This window comes from Erythrolamprus reginae, chromosome 6, assembly GCF_031021105.1.
Source record: "Erythrolamprus reginae isolate rEryReg1 chromosome 6, rEryReg1.hap1, whole genome shotgun sequence".
In the NCBI taxonomy this organism is placed as follows: Eukaryota; Metazoa; Chordata; class Lepidosauria; order Squamata; family Dipsadidae; genus Erythrolamprus; species Erythrolamprus reginae.
In genome coordinates, this window is record NC_091955.1 from 95,200,599 (window position 1) to 95,219,731 (window position 19,133).

The 19,133-nt window shown below is 46.4% G+C and overlaps 1 protein-coding gene across 1 annotated transcript in view; it reads left to right on the forward strand.

Annotated features, from left to right (window-relative positions):
• EXOC4 (exocyst complex component 4) overlaps positions 1-19,133 on the forward strand; it is a 289,610-nt gene that overhangs the window by 31,998 nt on the left and 238,479 nt on the right. Inside the window, 2 exon segments of the mRNA XM_070754459.1 lie at positions 1,148-1,337; positions 8,128-8,322. Coding sequence (XP_070610560.1) covers positions 1,148-1,337; positions 8,128-8,322 — 385 coding nt within the window.

Consider the following 19,133-nt stretch of genomic DNA (forward strand, 5'->3'; position numbering starts at 1 on the left):
CTACTCGCCCTGATTACTCCTAAGTGGTGTAATCCTTCCTCATTGTGTGACAAGAAAGTGCCCGAGCTAGAAAGAAAGAAAACACACAGGAAGGAAACATCCTCGACTTACAGCCATTCCTTTAGTGAGTGTTCAAAGTTACAACCGCACTAAAAAAGTGACTGGCGACCGTTTCTTACGACTGTTGCAATATCCCCATGCGCGTGCGATCAGAATTCGGATGCTTGGCATGTACAGCTTAGTCCTCGACTTTATAACTCTTCATTTGGGGACCGATCAAAGTTAACGACGTCCCTGAAAAAAGCAATTTACGACCACTTTTCATGCTTACGACCTTTGGCTAGGGAGGTAAGTACAGTGGTACCTCTACCTACGAACGTCTCTACTTACGAACTTTTCTAGGTAAGAACCGGGTGTTCCAAGATTTTTTTGTCTCTTCTCAAGAACCATTTTCTACTTACAAACCCGAGCCTCCAAAACTGTAACTGGAAAAGGCAGGGATGAGTCTCCGTGGGGCCTCTCTAGGAATCTTCTGGGAGGAAACAGCGCCGGAAAAGGTGGGGAGAAGCCTCTGTGGGGCCTCTCTAGGAATCTCCTGGGAGGAAACAGGGCCGTAAAAGGCAGGAAGAAGCCTCCGTGGGGCCTCTCTAGGAATCTCCTGGAAGGAAAGAGCGCTAGAAAAGGCAGGCAGAAGCCTCCGTGAGGCCTCTCTAGGAATCTCCTGGGAGGAAACAGGGCCAGAAAAGGCGGGGAAAAGCCTCCATAGGGCCTTTCCAGGAATCTCCTAGGAGGAAACGGTCTCCACCCTCCCTGTGGTTTCCCCAATCACATGCATTATTTGCTTTTACATTGATTCCGATGGGAAAAATTGCTTCTTCTTACAAACATTTTTGTATTTAAGAACCTGGTCACGGAACGAATTAAGTTCGTAAGTAGAGGTATCACTGTATAGCTCTTCCTAGTGCTTTTACAGCCCTCTCTACGTCGTTTACAGAATCACCCCTTTGCCGCCAACAATCTGGGTCCTCATCTGACCCACCTCGGAAGGATGGAAGGCTGAGTTAACCTGGAGCCAGTGGTGAGATTTGAACTGCTGAACTACAGCTAGCAGTTAAAATCTCTGCTCTTTTTCTCTCATCTTTTTCAGGACGTTGTCCACCAGTGATGATGTCCACGACAGAGAACACGAGAAGGGCCGCCTGGAGGAGGCGTACGAAAAATGCGACCGCAATTTGGACGAGTTGATCGTCCAGCACTACACCGAACTGATGACCGCCATCGGCACCTACCAGAGCATCACTGAACGCATCACCACGTCTCGCAACAAGATCAAACAGGTGAAATTCAAGGCGGGAGATTTTCCTCGGCGCAAGATTGACTTCACCTACAGTACAAAGCCCGGAGTCATTTCCTGACGATGTGTGTTAAGTGTCTTTTACCGAAAAAGCCTCCTGTATGATGCAGGCTGGGAAAATATTTAACTAACACAATAGGGATGGAATTCTTCCTTTGGTTTCCAACCCCCCTCCAAAAAAAGTTCAGGGATGGGGGCTAAACAATATACCTGGGGTGAAAGCCATGTTGTGTGTGTTTGGATGTAGATATGCGTCACACGGATATGGTAATGTCCTTCCCTGGGCTGGTGGGCAAATTAATTTCCTAAAAGCTAATTGAGGCTCTAGCTTACCTGGAATCTGTGCTCACAGATCAGATACGTTCCTTCCGGCTGCAGTTATAGCAGTGAGGGGGGGGGGGGAGTATATACTTTGTACACGGTCAGAATAGCACATTTAATAATTATTTTCCATTTTTCCCTTTAGAATCATTTACTACATTCTAATTTCCTTCCTTCCTTCCTTCCTTCCTTCCTTCCTTCCTTCCTTCCTTCCTTCCTTCCTTCCTTCCTTCCTTCCTTCCTTCCCCTTAAGACCCCTTCTTCCTCCCCTTCCCCTTCCCCTTCCCCTTCCCCTTCCTTCCTTCCTTCCTTCCTTTCCCTTAAGACCCCTTCTTCCCCCCCTTCCCCTTCCTTCCTTCCTTCCTTTCCCTTAAGACCCCTTCTTCCTCCCCTTCCCCTTCCTTCCTTCCTTCCCCTTAAGACCCCTTCTTCCTCCCCTTCCCCTTCCCCTTCCTTCCTTCCTTCCTTTCCCTTAAGACCCCTTCTTCCTTCCCCTTCCCCTTCCCCTTCCCCTTCCTTCCTTCCTTCCTTCCTTCCTTCCTTCCTTCCTTCCTTCCTTCCTTCCTTCTTTTCCCTTAAGACCCCTTCTTCCTTCCCCTTCCTTCCTTCCTCAGTTATACCTATATAGGGTCAGGGTCCACCTTTTGCCCCCAAGAATTTGGGTCCTCATTTTACCGATCTTGGAAGGCTGGAAGGCTGAGTCGACCTTGAGCTGGTGAATTGAAAGGTCTGGGAGGACAGGAAAGCTTCCGGCATCCTTGCACAGATGGGCCCTTTCTCTTGGGACCCTCCCTCTTGACCCTCGTGAACTTTTCAAACCCACTTAGTGTCTCCAAAAGGGAGTGAGGACAGTCTGGTCCCTTCTGGAGAGATCTGTTTATTTCAAGGATAGAATGGAATGGAATAGAGTAGAGTAGAGTAGAGTAGAGTAGAGTAGAGTAGAGAATAGAATAGAATAGAATAACGGAGTTGGAAGTCTTCTAGTCCAACCCCCTATTTAGGCAGGAAACCCTACCACCACTTTAGACAAATGGTTATCCAACATCTTCTTAAAGACTTCCAGTGTTGGGACATTCACAACTTCTGGAGGCAAGTAGTTCCACTGGTTAATTGTCCTTACTGTCAGGAAATTTCTCCTTAGTTCTAAGTTGGATCGAGGTAAAAGGTTCAGCTCTGTGTGTGGAGGCAAAGATCAATTCTGAAATAAGCTCTAGTCCAGTCTAACTTGATACAATTAAGCTCCGCGACAGGGGTCAGAAGCAGATGTAGAGGCCGGATGTCCTTGAGGTACGACCTTGAAATCTCCCCTGCGGATGAAGGACCTTTGGGTGTTTACTCTGCCTGATTAGATTCAGCCCTGGTGTATTGAAGTGGTTTTCCTTCACCTCTTAGGAAGTGACAGATGCACAGGGCTTTGTATTGCCTCCTCCCCTCCCCTCCCCTCTCCTCCCCTTCCCTTCCCTTCCCTCTCCTCTCCTCTATTCCCCTTCCCTCCCCTGCCCTCCCTTCCCCTCCCCTCTCCTCTTCTAAAACTCTCCTCTCCTCTCCTCTATTCCCCTTCCCCTCCCCTTCCCTTCCCTCGCCCTGCCCTCCCTTCCCCTCCCCTCTCCTCTTCTAAAACTCTCCTCTCCTCTCTCCCCTCCTTCCCTCCTCTCCAGTTCCCTTCCCTTTCCCTTTCCCTCCATTCTTCCCTCCTCCCTCCCCCTCCCTTCCCCTCCCTCCCTCCTTTTTCTCTTCCTCTCCCTTTCCCTCAATCATTGTCCTGTTCAATAATCAGCCGTCCTACGTGACTGCATCCACTCCTTTGCTCTTTAGAAACTCTGCTAAGATTTCTCCCACTCCCCCTATTGCCTGCATTACATTCAAAGTTCTTTGCCTGCGTCCTTGAGGCAAAAATTGGAAAGGGGAGGGGTGGGCTAGAAAGCCTCTCTAATGCTCGCTGGGTTTTTTTTTCAACCTCCAAGTCATTTTTTTAGAATTGTACTTTGCTTGATCCACCGTAGGTCATTGAGGGTTATCAGTCTTTCCTTGCATTATTAATCCTTCCATCATCCTGGACAGAGAGAAAGAGAGGGGGGGGGGAGGAAGAGAAAGACTCATACAGCATAAAGTGTGAGCGCTCTTGAATGACAGAGAGAGAGAGAGAGAGACAGACAGACAGATGAGATAGAGAGAGAGAGATGGATGGATGGATGGAAATAGAGAGATAGAGAATTAGAGAGAGAGAGAGAGACAGACAGACAGACAGATGAGATAGAGAGAGAAATGGATGGATGGAAATAGAGAGATAGAGAATTAGAGAGACAGACAGACAGACAGACTGCATTGGTCAAGATTTAATGCCGGGATTCTGTCCACGGTATAAGCCATCTCTTTAAATTCTAGAATCGGGAATAAAAAGGAAAAAAAAAGGGGGGATATCACCAGTAAGCAGATGTGACAAAACATTGACCTACTTCAGATTGCAATGAATACGGGGTGTGGCTTTCTCCTGCCCAGGAATCAGCATTTTTAGCTGAGGCTAATCCTTTTTGCTATCGATTTATTAGCCTTAATATCTAATTAAAACTCAAGTTACAAGAGACAAGTTTCCAGATGGCAGTTGGGGGGGGGGAGTTTCTACCAATCTGAGCAGCTTGGTAGTGGGACCAGTTGACTTAAGCACACTGGGATTTTTTATTTTTATTTTTTGTTTCCCTTGGTTGGATGTGTTCACATGCATTTGTCAGAAATTGGATTTCTGTATAAAACAGAGGTTGAACCTTGGCTACTTTAAGACTTGTGGACACCAACTCCCAGAGTTTCTCAGCCTATTGGCTGAGGAATTCTGGGAGTAAAGTCCACAAGTCTTAAAGCAAAGCTGGCTGAAGAATTCTGGGAGTTGTAGTCCATAACTCTTAAAGCAAAGTTGGCTGAGAAACTACAAAAATGGTGGAAGGTCTTAAACATAAAACGTATCAGGAAAGACTGAATGAACTCCATCTGTATAGTCTGGACGACAGAAGGGAAAGTGGGAACATGATTGAAACATTTAAATATGTTAAAGAGTTAAATAAGGTTCAGGAGGGAAGTGTTTTTAATAGGAAAGTGAACACAAGAACAAGGGGACACAATCTGAGGTTAGTTGGGGGAAAGATCCGAAGCAACATGAGAAAATATTATCTTATTGAAAGAGTAGATGCTTGGAACAAACTTCCAGCAGACGTGGTTGGTAAATCCACAGTCACTGAATTGAAACATGCCTGGGATAAACATAGATCCATCCTAAGATAAAATACAGAAAATAGTATAAGGGCAGACTAGATGGACCATGAGGTCTTTCTCTGCCGTCAATCTTCTATGTTTCTATGTTTCTCTGGGAGTTGAAGTTCACAAGTTGAGAACTGTGTTAAATTGAATGCAGGTATTTTGGGCTGTAGTTTCTGGAATAGCTAGCATTTGAATTCTTGGAATTGGGTTTTCAGTGCTTAGAGGGTGATATAGTCTAGCAACAGCAGTTAGACTTATATGAGTTATAGCAGTTAGACTTCACAATGAGGGTGTACAGCAATCTGAGTTTCTCATTTTACCAATCTCAGTAGGATGGAAGGTTGAGTCAACCTGCAGCTGGTGAGGATCGAACTACTGGCGGTCCACAGAGCCGCTCCAAGTTTTCGAAGAGGGGCAGCATACAAATCTAATTAATAATAATAATAATAATAATAATAATAATAATAATAATAATAAGTTAGCCTGCAATAGTGCATTCTAACCATAGCCCTTCCTTCCTTCCTTCCTTCCTTCCTTCCTTCCTTCCTTCCTTCCTTCCTCCCTCCCTCCCTCCCTCCCTCCCTCCCTCCCTCCCTCCCTTCCTCCCTCCCTTCCCTCCCTCCCTCCCTCCCACCTTCCCATTTAGCAGTAATCCTTATATTTACATACCACTTCATAGTGCTTTTATAGCCCTTTCTAGTCAGCCTATCGCCCCTGGGTCCTCATTTTGCTGTCCTCGGAAGGATAGAAGGCTGAGTCAATCTTGAGCCACTTGGGATCGAACTGCCAAACTACACTGTCAACCCAGCAGTCAGCAGATGTAACCTGCAGTACTGCATTCTCACCACTGCGCCACCCCGGCTCTCCGTCACTTAAGAAAAGTATTACAGTATAGCATTGTTTCCCCGTGCTAGCTGGGGAATTCTGGGAGTCGAAGTCCACACATCTTCAAGTTGCCAAGATGCTAGTAACCCCTGGACATTTGGATATCTGTGCCCTGTTTCATTGATTTGTCTTGTCTTGATTAGATTAGATTAGATTTATTGGATTTATATGCTGCCCCTCTCCGTAGACTCGGGGCGGCTCACAACAATGGTAAAAAACAATACATAATAACAAATCTAATATTTAGCAATCTAAATTACAGTTTTAGGTTAAAAAATACAAAAGAAACCCCAATACAGTATATGAAAAACAAGCACACAGTCGAATCATAAACAGAAACTACATGGGCAAGGGGGAGATATTTCAATTCCCCCATGCTTGACGGCAGAGGTGGGTTTTAAGGAGTTTCCGAAAGGCAAGGAGGGTGGGGGCAATCCTAATCTCTGGGGGGAGCTGGTTCCAGAGGGTTGGAGCCACCACAGAGAAGGCTCTTCCCCTGGGTCCCGTCAGACGACATTGTTTAGTCGATGGGACCCGGAGAAGGCCCACTCTGTGGAACCTAACCAGTCGCTGGATTCGTGCGGCAGAAGGGATGGCAGCTTCCTGCTGGTGCAAGCTACTGTTTTCAGAAGGGTGCTTTGGCCTATCCCACTCTCAAATAACATCGTTGTGTAATTTTATTTATTCATTACATTTATACACCACCCATCTCACCACCTGTACCGACTCGATGCAATAAATCCATCCTAAAGTGCCTTTTCAATTCCCCTCCATCTCCAAAGCTGTCGGGTATGTCTTATAGCATTATCTTTCTGGGCTCCGGAACTATTGTGTTGCTGTGTAAAATAATTTCAGCTCTTGTCAGAGGTAAGGGATGCCTCTGTAGTTGTCGCTACCTGTCCGTGTTTTCGCAAGCACTCGCAGCAGCGACGCGGAAGTATATGCGAGATTGGTTGTTTCTTTGAAAAAACAACCACCATGTTTTTTGAATATGAGACATCTTTGGATTTGTCTTTCAAGCTTTTTATGTTTGACCAGCGATAACAACGTCACCAGGGAGGGTTTTTTCCTGTCTGCAGTTCCGCTGTTTTAAAAAGTAGGAGTGGGGGAAACGAGGCAATTTGTATTCGAGGCAAAACAACAGTGAGAAAAGCCATTACCAGCTTGTACATTGCATTGTTTTTAAATGACATTAGAGGTGTGCGGTGCATCGGTCCAGCTAAAATTAACCGGATAGATTTGCAGTGACTTCTAGCTGGGTCCCACTTCTTGGCTTTTAGTCAGAACTCATTCCTGACCTCGCTGTTATTAAATCGATTTGCAGGATTTGTGCTCCTGTCCTTCAGTAGGGTTGTCCTAAAGCCGACTCCCCTGGTGGCTGTCTTGGTGTTTCCCCTCTTATCACTGCAGATCCTAAACTAATCCAGGGGAGATCCAGCCTAGAATTAAGGAGACATTTCCTGACAGGGAGCAGAATTAAACAGTGGAACAATTTGCTTTTGGGAGTTGTGGATGCTCCAACACTGGGAGGTTTAAAGATCATGTTGGATAATCATTTGTCTAACGTGGTGTAGGCTTTCCTGCCTAAGCAGGGAGTTGGACTAGAAGACCTCCAAGGTCCCCTTCTAACTCAGTTGCTTGTGATGTGCCGAAAGAGCATTAATTTAATCTCAATCTAAATGTTTCTACGTGTGCACAACCTGGGTAAACAAGGATTACTCTGTTCATACATTAACAGTGAACCTCATAAACATGGACCAGATTACCAAGCATTCCAAATTTTACCAAGATTACCAGATTACCAAGCATCCCCCTGGACTCAGCTCCCCCCAGAGATTCGCACTGCCCCCACCCTCCTTGCCTTCCAAAAAAGTTTAAAAACTCATCTTTGCCGCCAGGCCTGGGGTTCCTTAGACCTTCCCCCCTGACCGATGAATGCTTAGTTTGACTGTTGAGTGAATGATATTGATAGTTTTTAATCAGAATTTTAAGATTGTTTTTTAAGGTATAAATTGGATTTTTATTATTGTTTCCTGTTTTTTCTGTACATGCTGTGAGCCGCCCCGAGTCCTTGGAGAGGGGCGGCATACAAATCCAATTAAATCTAAATCTAAATTTAGGTCATGTGACCCTGGGAACGCTTACAATGGTCGCAAAATGTAAAAAAAAACGTAGGTCATTTTTGGTACCGTCATAACGGTCACCAAGTGAAGAGGTTGTAAGTTGAGGAGCAGCTGCCCTTTGCTTTTGAGCCCACCGGCTCCTTCCTGATGTTGGAGACTCACCTCCCTCCCTCCCTCTTGTTCCCCTCCCGGCAGGTGAAGGAGAACCTGGTTTCCTGCAAAATGCTCCTGCACTGCAAGCGGGACGAGCTGCGCAAGCTGTGGATCGAAGGGATCGAGCACAAGCACGTCCTGAACCTCCTGGATGAGATCGAGAGCATCAAGCAGGTGCCCCAGAAGCTGCAGCAGTACACGGGCAGCAAGCACTACCTGATCGCCACCGACATGCTGGTAAGAGGCGATCGCTCTCGCTCTCGAGACAGACAGGTGTCGCCTTCCTGTCCGCTAGAGATCTCCCTATCAGGACCGGAGTGCAGTGGTACCTGTACTTACGAACTTAATTTGTTCCATGACCGGGTTCTTAAGTAGAAATGTTTGTAAGAAGAAGCAATTTTCCCCATAGGGATCAAGCTAAAAGCAAATAATGCATGCGATTGGGGAAACCACAGGGAGGGTGGAGGCCCTGTTTCCTCCCAGGAGATTCCTAGAGAGGCCCCACAGAGGCTTCTCCCCGCCTTTTCTGGCCCTGTTTCCTCCCAGGAGATTCCTAGAGAGGCCCCACGGAGGCTTCTCCCTGCCTTTTCCGGCCTTGTTTCCTCCCAGGAGATTCCTAGAGAGGCCCCACGGAGGCTTCTCCCTGCTTTTTCCAGCGCTGTTTCCTCCCAGGAGATTCCTAGAGAGGCCCCACGGAGGCTTCTCCCCGCTTTTTCCAGCGCTGTTTCCTCCCAGGAGATTCCTAGAGAGGCCCCACGGAGACTTCTCCCTGCTTTTTCCAGCGCTGTTTCCTCCCAGGAGATTCCTAGAGAGGCCCCACGGAGACTTCTCCCCGCTTTTTCCAGCGCTGTTTCCTCCCAGGAGATTCCTAGAGAGGCCCCACGGAGGCTTCTCCCCGCTTTTTCCAGCGCTGTTTCCTCCCAGGAGATTCCTAGAGAGGCCCCACGGAGGCTTCTCCCCGCTTTTTCCAGCGCTGTTTCCTCCCAGGAGATTCCTAGAGAGGCCCCACGGAGACTTCTCCCCGCTTTTTCCAGCGCTGTTTCCTCCCAGGAGATTCCTAGAGAGGCCCCACGGAGACTTCTCCCCGCTTTTTCCAGCGCTGTTTCCTCCCAGGAGATTCCTAGAGAGGCCCCACGGAGACTTCTCCCTGCTTTTTCCAGCGCTGTTTCCTCCCAGGAGATTCCTAGAGAGGCCCCACGGAGACTTCTCCCCGCTTTTTCCAGCGCTGTTTCCTCCCAGGAGATTCCTAGAGAGGCCCCACGGAGGCTTCTCCCCGCTTTTTCCAGCGCTGTTTCCTCCCAGGAGATTCCTAGAGAGGCCCCACGGAGGCTTCTCCCCGCTTTTTCCAGCGCTGTTTTCTCCCAGGAGATTCCTAGAGAGGCCCCACGGAGACTTCTCCCTGCTTTTTCCAGCGCTGTTTCCTCCCAGGAGATTCCTAGAGAGGCCCCACGGAGGCTTCTCCCCGCTTTTTCCAGCGCTGTTTCCTCCCAGGAGATTCCTAGAGAGGCCGCACGGAGGCTTCTCCCCGCTTTTTCCAGCGCTGTTTCCTCCCAGGAGATTCCTAGAGAGGCCCCACGGAGGCTTCTCCCCGCTTTTTCCAGCGCTGTTTCCTCCCAGGAGATTCCTAGAGAGGCCCCACGGAGACTTCTCCCCGCTTTTTCCAGCGCTGTTTCCTCCCACGAGATTCCTAGAGAGGCCCCACGGAGACTTCTCCCTGCCTTTTCCAGCCCTGTTTCCTCCCAGAAGATTCCTAGAGAGGCCCCACGGAGGCTTCTCCCCGCCTTTTCTAGCCTTGTTTCCTCCCAGGAGATTCCTAGAGAAGCCCCACAGAGGCTTCTCCCCACCTTTTCCAGTTACAGTTTTGGAGGCTGGGGTTTGTAAGTGGAAAATGGTTCTTGAGAAGAGGCAAAAAAGAAATCTTGAACACCCGGTTCTTCTCTAGAAACCTTTGTACGTAGAGCCATTCCTAGGTCGAGGTACCACTGTAATTGCCTCCTGCCTTTTCCTCGCTGACTGCATTGTTCCCTCCGCCTGCCTCTTTGGTGCTCTTCTGTCACTCACTTCTCCTTTAAAAAAAATAAATCTCCACTCTATTAACCTCTCTGGATGCTTTCAAAGCACCAATGACTTTGACCTGCCATCTTTAACCTCCAATTGTCATCCTCTCCTATCTTGTCGGTTGTTTCCACGTTTTGCGTCTGTTCCTTTTCTCTTCAAAACACCTCATTTCCTTACCCCCAGGAACCCTTCAGCTGTCTCGTCTGGGTTCTCAGTGTCTGTTTATTTCCCCCCTCCTCCTTTTTCCTTTTAACAGCTTGGGAAGCTTCCCTTTTTAAAATAGCTTTTTCTGTAGGCAGTAGGAAAAGCAAGTAGGATGGTTGGCTGCATAGCTAGAGGTATAACAAGCAGGAAGAAGGAGATTGTGATCCCCTTATATAGAGCGCTCGGTCCTACCCCTCCTCCTCTCCCCCCCCCCCCAACATACCCCCTTCTAGACTGATGATGCTCTCTAGCTGGGTCATGAAACGTCTTCAAGAAAACCAGCAAGCTCATCCAAGGACTCCATAATCCTCCTCCTCTTCCTCCCCCCCAACATACCCCCTTCTAGACTGATGATGCTCCCTAATTGGGTCATGAAACGTCTTCAAGAAAACCAGCAAGCTCAACTAAGGACTCCATAATCCTCCTCCTCTTCCTCCCCCCCAACATACCCCCTTCTAGACTGATGATGCTCTCTAGCTGGGTCATGAAACGTCTCCAAGAAAACCAGCAAGCTCCGAGAGCACCCAGGCCCCCTCATTTCAACCCTGAGCTACAAAGATTCCCTTTTGTCAAGGCCTCCCGAAAGATCTATTGCGAATCCCGTGTGCAGAGAAGAGTCCCCCTTGGAGGGCCTGCAACCTCCATTCCTTTCAAATGCCCCCCTGTTGTCGATGATCTAGAAGAAAGCTCTTTAAGTTCAGCCTCCTTTAAGCCTCTCTCTCTGGCTTCATCTCAGAATGAAGCCGTAATTGGGTTCCTGCTTCTGGGTGACTCTATTGTTTTTCATTGTCTCATCTGTATAAAATCATTATTAAACTGTCAGGGGTGCATAATGTGGTTTCATATTTTTTTTTGTCTGGATCTCCCTGTTCTTTGTCCTCAAGGCAAACAGCTGTTGGCTTATCGAAAAGCCCAAAATGATTCCACCAAGGCGGGCGATCTGTCTCTTGAGAAATGGGAGAACTGATAAATATTGTTGCCTGTAGCTTTGTGATAGGTGCCGTTGAAATTAGACCTTTGCAGTCATTGTGTGCCGCCATGCAAACACGTTAATGGCATAATTTCTGGAGCCGCCTCGCATTTCTGCAGTCTCTCCTTTGTATTCCACTCACATTAATTGAAGTAATTTTGCCACTGAAGCGTGTTTCCAACCTCTGCATTTAAATTGAAATTTTAATTCCCCCATTGTTTGGCCAAGACGTCTGAAGATGGCTTGTTACAGGTTTCATTATCACTCAAAACACTCCAGCTGCTTCTAATGTGTAATGATTAATTCTGGGAAGACTTATTAATGGAAGGAAGGAAACCCTCTCTTTCCCAGAAGCCGGAGCACAGAAGCAAAGGCATCTTGGCACAGCGGCTGCTATGTGTAGAGAGCTGGGTGAAGAAAAATGTCCGTTTGTCATGGGACCAGCTTAACATTTGCAGAAAGGAGCTTTCCAAGTTTTTTGGGGGGGGGGGGGGTGTCGGCCTGTGTCAGTGTTTTGGGACTAAACTCAGGAACAGTGACTTGGAAGGCTGCCATATTTGGACCAGAATATCTCCGGGACCGCCTTCTGCCGCATGAATCCCAGCGACCGATTAGGTCCCACAGAGTTGGCCTTCTCCGGGTCCCGTCGACTAAACAATGTCGTCTGGCGGGTCCCAGGGGAAGAGCCTTCTCTGTGGCGGCACCGACTCTCTGGAACCAACTCTCCCTGGAGATTAGAATTGCCCCCACCCTCCTTGCCTTTCGTAAACTCCTTAAAACTCACCTCTGACGTCAGGCATGGGGGAATTGAGGCATTCCTCCCTCCCCTGGGCCTATACAATTTATGTATGGTATGTCTGTGTGTATGTCTGGTTTAATAACGGGGTTTTTTTAAAAAAAATTAATTTATTAGATTTGTTGTGAATTGTTTTATTATATGTTGTGAGCCGCCCCGAGTCCACGGAGAGGAGCGGCATACAAATCTAATAAATAAATACTAAATAAATATTTGCCACTCGTGTGCAAGACGAAGGTGTGTTCTGCTAGCCAGTATAACAAACAAATAAATTGTGTTATTCACCAGATTGGAAGGGGAAAAAAAGATTATGGATTGTAGGAGATGATTGAAGGAGGGATGAAATGTATCATAATTCAGGGGTCTTTATGGGCCCACAAGAGACCTTGAATGCCTTTTGTATCTCCTGCTCATTTCCCTTGTCTGTTAGTGGGTCAGATTCTTGTAGAGAGCTTAATCTCGCAATTGAACTGCCCGAATCTCCTGATTTCTCCGGTGCTTGACATTAATCTGACCGATTAGCGGTCAACGGAAATGAGTGGGAGAGAAGAATGGCATTCAAGGTTTCCTTCCTTCCTTCCTTCCTTCCTTCCTTCCTTCCTTCCTTCCTCCCTCCCTCCCTCCCTGACTGACTGACTGACTACTCACTCGCTCGCTCGCTCGCTCACTCACTTAATAAGATCTATATGCCACCCAACTCCAGTGGACTCTAGGCGGCTTACAACAACAACAACAACAACAACAATAATAATAATAATAATAAGTTAGATTTGTATGCCGCCCCTCTCCAAGGACTTGGAGTGGCTCACAAAAACAATAATAACAATAATAATTAAAAAACAAATACAAAAAGGTACAATATCAACAGTAAAAGTATAAAAATAATAATAGTCCTTTAAAAACCATACATCCTCTCAGTCATTCATGGTCCCTGGTCTGCCGGAAAAGCCAGGTCTTAAAGGCTTTATGGAAGGCTGGTAGGGTAGGGATAGGGCAGATCTCCAGAGGCAGTTGGTTCCAAAATGTCGAGCCATCACAGAGAAGGCCCTTCCCTGAGGTCCTGCCAACTGGCATTGTTTATCAGACGGGACCTGGAGAAGACCAGCTCTGTGAGCTCTTATTGGCCGCTGGGAAGTATGAGTTAGCAGGCGGTCCCGTAAATAGATGGCCTGGACTTAGATTTCTTGTGGGTGGGAAGGGACATGTGACTTATGATCCGTTTGATCCCTCCCTCCCAGCCTACTCATCTTCTCCATGGAGTCTGCTTTCTCTGATTCCACAGAGATTTGGTTTTTATTTCGGGACTTCCAAGCTATTGTGTGGCCCTTATGTGCATGATACACAAATGTGCCCAAGTTTGTGGGACCTGGAAGATAATGTGCTGCTTTGTGTGTTGAAGATCACATCGAGCAGAGGTGTCAAACTCAAGGCCCCTGGACTGAATCTGGCCCGCAGAGTGCTTAGATCTGGCCTGCAGGGATTATTATTATTATTATTATTATCATTATTATTATTATTATTATTATTATTATTATTTATTAAATTTGTATGCCGCCCCTCTCTACAGACTCGGGGCGGCTCACAACAACAATAAAACAATTGTATAAAGCCCTTCATGGCACCGGACCAGGATACCTGCGAGACCGCCTTCTGCTGCACGAATCCCAGCGACCGGTCAGGTCCCACAGAGTTGGCCTTCTCCGGGTCCCGTTGACTAAACAATATCGTCTGGCGGGACCCAGGGGAAGAGCCTTCTCTGTGGCAGCTCCGACCCTCTGGAATCAGCTCCCTCCAGAGATTAGAATTGCCCCCACCCTCCTTGCCTTTCGTAAACTCCTCAAAACCCACCTCTGTCGTCAAGCGTGGGGGAACTGAGACATCTCCCTCTGCCTATGTAGTTTTAGTGCATGATATGACTATGTATGTTTTTCATATTGAGGTTCCTTGTTTTTAGGTTTTTTAAGTGTAAAATTGCTATTTTAGAGTTTAAATTATTAGATTTGTCAATACATATTGTTCTTTATCTTTGTTGTGAGCCGCCCCGAGTCTACGGAGAGGGGCGGCATACAAATCTAATAAATAAATGAATGAATGAATGTACAACAAATCTAATAATTTAAAAATCACTAAAAAACCCTTATTAAAAGCAAACATACACACAAACATACCATGCCCTGCAAACAGTGAAAGGCCGGCCTGTGGTGTCTCTACCAGCAAAAATCGAGCGCAGGAGGGCTCCGTTTTTGGCTGCAACGGCCTCCTGCAACCCTCTGCCAGCAAAAACGGAGCCTGCACGCAGTCTCCCCCACTCCGTTTTCTTTGGCAGAGGGCTGCAGGAGGCCGTTGCAGCTGAAGATGGAGCCTTGACGAATGATGTTGAGCTGAGTGCCCACCTCGACCATGTCCCCGGCCATACCCCCCCGAAGATCAAACATAATCCTGATGTGGCCTTCAATGAAATCAAGTTTGACACCCCTAACGTAAAACTAGGGCAGTGTTTCTCAAATAGTGGGGCGAGGCCCCCTAGAGGTGCACAGAGTAATGCCGGGGGGGGGGCGCGTGACCCCTGGGAATGTGCTTTTTTTGCCGCAGGCAGTAGGGATTTTTTTGCACTGAAGAATAGCACACAGCACAGAGTAGGAGATATGAAGTGCAGGTAACAAACCCTTAAGAGACCCCATGGAAAAATATTGAACAGGGATGAAAAGAAAGGAGGAGAGAGACGGAGATAATGAGACAAACGTAAGTCTCCCTTCTCTGTGGCGGCCCTGGCCCTCTGGAACCAAGTCCCCCCAGAGATTAGAATTGCCCCCACCCTCCTTGCCTTTTGTAAGCTGCTTAAAACCCACCTCTGCCGCCAGGCATGGAGGAATTGAGATACTCTTTCCCCTAGGCCTCTACAATTTTATGCATGGTATATCTGTACGTATGTTTGGTTTTTATAATAATGGGTTTTTAACTGTTTTTAGTATTGGATTATTATTATATGCTGTTTTATTACTGTTGTTAGCCACCCTGAGTCTGCGGAGAGGGGCGGCATATAAATCCAATAAATGAATGAATGAATGAACGAACAAACAAACAAACAAACAAACAAACAAACAAACAAAGCTGAGACGAGGAAATATGACGAAGAGTATATAGTGCTTAGCTTCACTGTGACTGTGGTGGTAGACGAGGAAAGACCGCTATGTTTACTGTGTCTAAAAATGTTGGCAGCGGACAGCATGAAGCCAAATAAATTTAAGGCATCGCTTAAACACATTACACCCCAACCGCTTGAGTTTTTTCAGCGAAAATGTGCTAAATATTGCAAAGAATCGTCCCAGCGGAGAGTTGGGGTGGGCGAAATGTTTATTTCTTCCAAGGGGGGGGGGAGAAAATAATTGACAAACACTGAACTAGGGGAATAGGGGAGTAGTAGCTAACAATTTCAGATCTTTATCTCTCTATCTCTAGCCATCTATTCCTCTGGATTTATATAGGATGAAGCACATGTACATTTCATATCTCTGCATGCTACCCTAAGAATCATCTAGCAATGTATGGTTTGCAAATATATATTGACACGTACCCAGTGCCTTTGAACAATCGCGTTATTGCTACGGAGAGATACTGTGGATAGGGATGCCGCTTGAGATTTTACATGAAGCCTCCTCAAACTATACATTAAAGAGTTTTTATAAGAATGAAGGGGGGGGAAAGCAGGCACAGGCCCTATTAGCTGCAACCTGCCTCAGGTCTCAAAAACTAATACGAGATGCCTCCCGCACGAGGTCCCACTGCAGTCTGTTTGAGCACCGTACTTCAAGAAGCGTAGTGCACAATTTCAAACAATTAAAAGAACATTGAACAAACACACTGTCTTAATGCAGATATTCTAGCAGTAAGTGGGGGTGGCGGTGGGGTTGTCTCCTGTCTCAGGCAAACGTACTGATTCTATAAACCACTTAGAGAGGGCTATAAAGCACTAGGAAGCGGTATATAAGTCTAAAGGCTATTTCTATAATGATAGATGATGGATGGATAGTTTACTAGATTATATAGCTAGGGAGAGGGGTGGAGAGAGATAAATTCACATCTCTGAGGCTTCCACCTGCCTGAAAGAGGGACTCTTGTGTTGTATGCAATAAAATATCAAAATATAAATCAGTATACAGTATACAAATTAAAATGTTGAGAGCTTCTGAAAATTTAGATTTTGTTTTAAAGTAATAATTCATAGTGGAATCCTTTTAATGTTATTTTCCTGCCCACTCTAGACACATATTCTTTGGCTGCCTTTATCCGTGGCTAACCCCAAAATTGATCCAGGCTTCGTCCTTCTGTAAATTTGTCACCGGAGTTGAGTAACAGGACGTACCTTTGATTTAAAATGCCGCACCGGCATAGACCCTAACCCTAACCCTTTCCCCAGCATGATCCCATCTTCTTCAATCAAAGGCTATAAATGTCTCGTCTTCAGAAAAGCGACAGGGGAGCCGACGTTGGCCGTGCGGTCGCCTATTTTAATCGGATGTGCTGGCCTTGATAAATACCCGACCTTTGTCACACGGGGCTTATTCATAAATAAGAGTTACATTACCCATTAGCACCGGCGTCTAGATTTAGCATCGGTTCTGAGGCCCGGATCGAAGGGAAGAAGAGATATGGGTCACCTGGGCCTTGGGTGAAAGGACACCTATATACATTTGCCCATAAAAAGAAAGGGGGTCAAGGTTTGGGGTCAGGAGGAGACCCACAACTGCACAGAGATTTTAGCGAATATAATTTGATGTTTTTTTCAAAGCCACCATGCTGAAGGAGAGCCGATGCCTTCCTCATTCATATTTGAGGGCAATTGTCCAGCCCATTTTCTCAGCAAGAAAGAAATGTAGTCAGTCTAGTCCACTGACACACTGGTCAAATTAGAAGCCAAAGGACATATTGTACTTTTTGGAGTATAAGACACACTTTCCCCCTCCTAAAAGAGGGTGGAAATATTGGTGCCCCTTGTAAGAGCCTCGGTGGTGCAGTAGTCGGAGTGCAGGACTGCAGGCTACTTCTGCTGATCACCGGCTGCCAGCAGTTTGGCAGATCGAATCTCAGTAGGTTCAAGGTTGACTCAGCCTTCCATCCTTCCATGGTGGGTCAAGGGAGGACCCAGATTGTTGGGGGCAAGAGGCTTATTCTTTGTAAACCGCTGAAGAGAGGGCTGTCAAAGCACTGTGAAGCGATATATACAGTAAGTCTACATGATATTGCTAAATACTGTCTGTCCTTCCTTCCTTCCTTCCTTCCTTCCTTCCTTCCTTCCTTTTTATTACCTAAAGAGCCTCAGTTGTGTAGTGGTTAGAGTGGTTAGCAGTTTGGCAGATCGAGTCTCAGTAGGCTCAAGGTTGACTCAGCCTTCCATCCTTCCAAGGTGGGTCAAAGGAGGACCCAGATTGTTGGGAGCAATATGCTTACACTCTGTAAACCACTTAGAAAGGGCTCTAAAGCACTGTGAAGCAGTGTATAAGTCTAAATAGCTAGAGGTTATAGCTAGAGGTATAACAAGCAGGAAGAGGGAGATTGTGATCCCCTTATATAGAGTGCTGGTGAGACCACATTTGGAAGACTGTGTTCAGTTCTGGAGACCTCAGCTACAAAAAGATATTGACAAAATTGAACGGGTCCAAAGACGGGCTACAAGAATGGTGGAAGGTCTTAAGCATAAAACGTATCAGGAAAGACTTCATGAACTCAATCTGTATAGTCTGGAGGACAGAAGGAAAAGGGGGGACATGATTGAAACATTTAAATATGTTAAAGGGTTAAATAAGGTCCAGGAGGGAAGTGTTTTTAATAGGAAAGTGAACACAAGAACAAGGGGACACAATCTAAGGTTAGTTGGGGGAAAGATCAGAAGCAACGTGAGAAAATATTATTTGACTGAAAGAGTAGTAGATCCTTGGAACAAACTTCCAGCAGACGTGGTCGGTAAATCCACAGTCACTGAATTTAAACATGCCTGGAATAAACATATATCCATCCTAAGATAAAATACAGAAAATAGTATAAGTTGGATCATGAGGTCTTTTTCTGCCGTCAGTCTTCTATGTTTTTAAATGCTATTGCTACACCAAATATAGCCATTTTTGGCCTCCTGAAACCCACCCCCATGCATCCCATTTTCACCAAAACTGGGCCCGTTTTTTGCAAAAAAGCAGACAGAGGCTTTGGGAAGCCTGCAGAGTGCCCCTGGGGGCTGGGGAGTGCAAAAACGTGACGCGTGGGGGCTCGGGGAGGCCAAAAACTGGACCGTTCTTTTTGCCAAAACAGCATTTTTGCCTTCCCCCAGCCCCCAGGACCAATCTGCAGGCCTCCCAAACCCTCTGCACATCCCACCTCCCAAACCCCGTACTCGTGCTCTTGTTTCTTACCCTTCCCACTCCCCACCCCTCTAAAAAATGTGGGAAATGGGTAAACATAAAAACATAGAAACATAGAAGACTGACGGCAGAAAAAGACCTCATGGTCCATCTAGTCTGCCCTTACACTATTTCCTGTATTTCATCTTACAATGGATATATGTTTATCCCAGGCATGTTTAAATTCAGTGACTGTGGATTTACCCACCACGTCTGCTGGAAGTTTGTTCCAAGGATCTACTACTCTTTCAGTAAAATAATATTTTCTCATGTTGCTTTTGATCTTTCCCCCAACTAACTTCAGATTGTGTCCCCTTGTTCTTGTGTTCACTTTCCTACTAAAAACACTTCCCTCCTGAACCTTATTTAACCCTTTAACATATTTAAATGTTTCGATCCTGTCCCCCCCTTTTCCTTCTGTCCTCCAGACTATGCAGATGGAGCTCAAGAAGTCTTTCCTGATTAGTTTTATGCTTAAGACCTTCCACCATTCTTGTAGCCCGTATTTGGACTCGTTCAATTTTGTCAATATCTTTTTGTAGGTGAGGTCTCCAGAACTGAGCACAATATTCCAAATGTGGTCTCACCAGCGCTCTATATAAGGGGATCACAATCTCCCTCTTCCTGC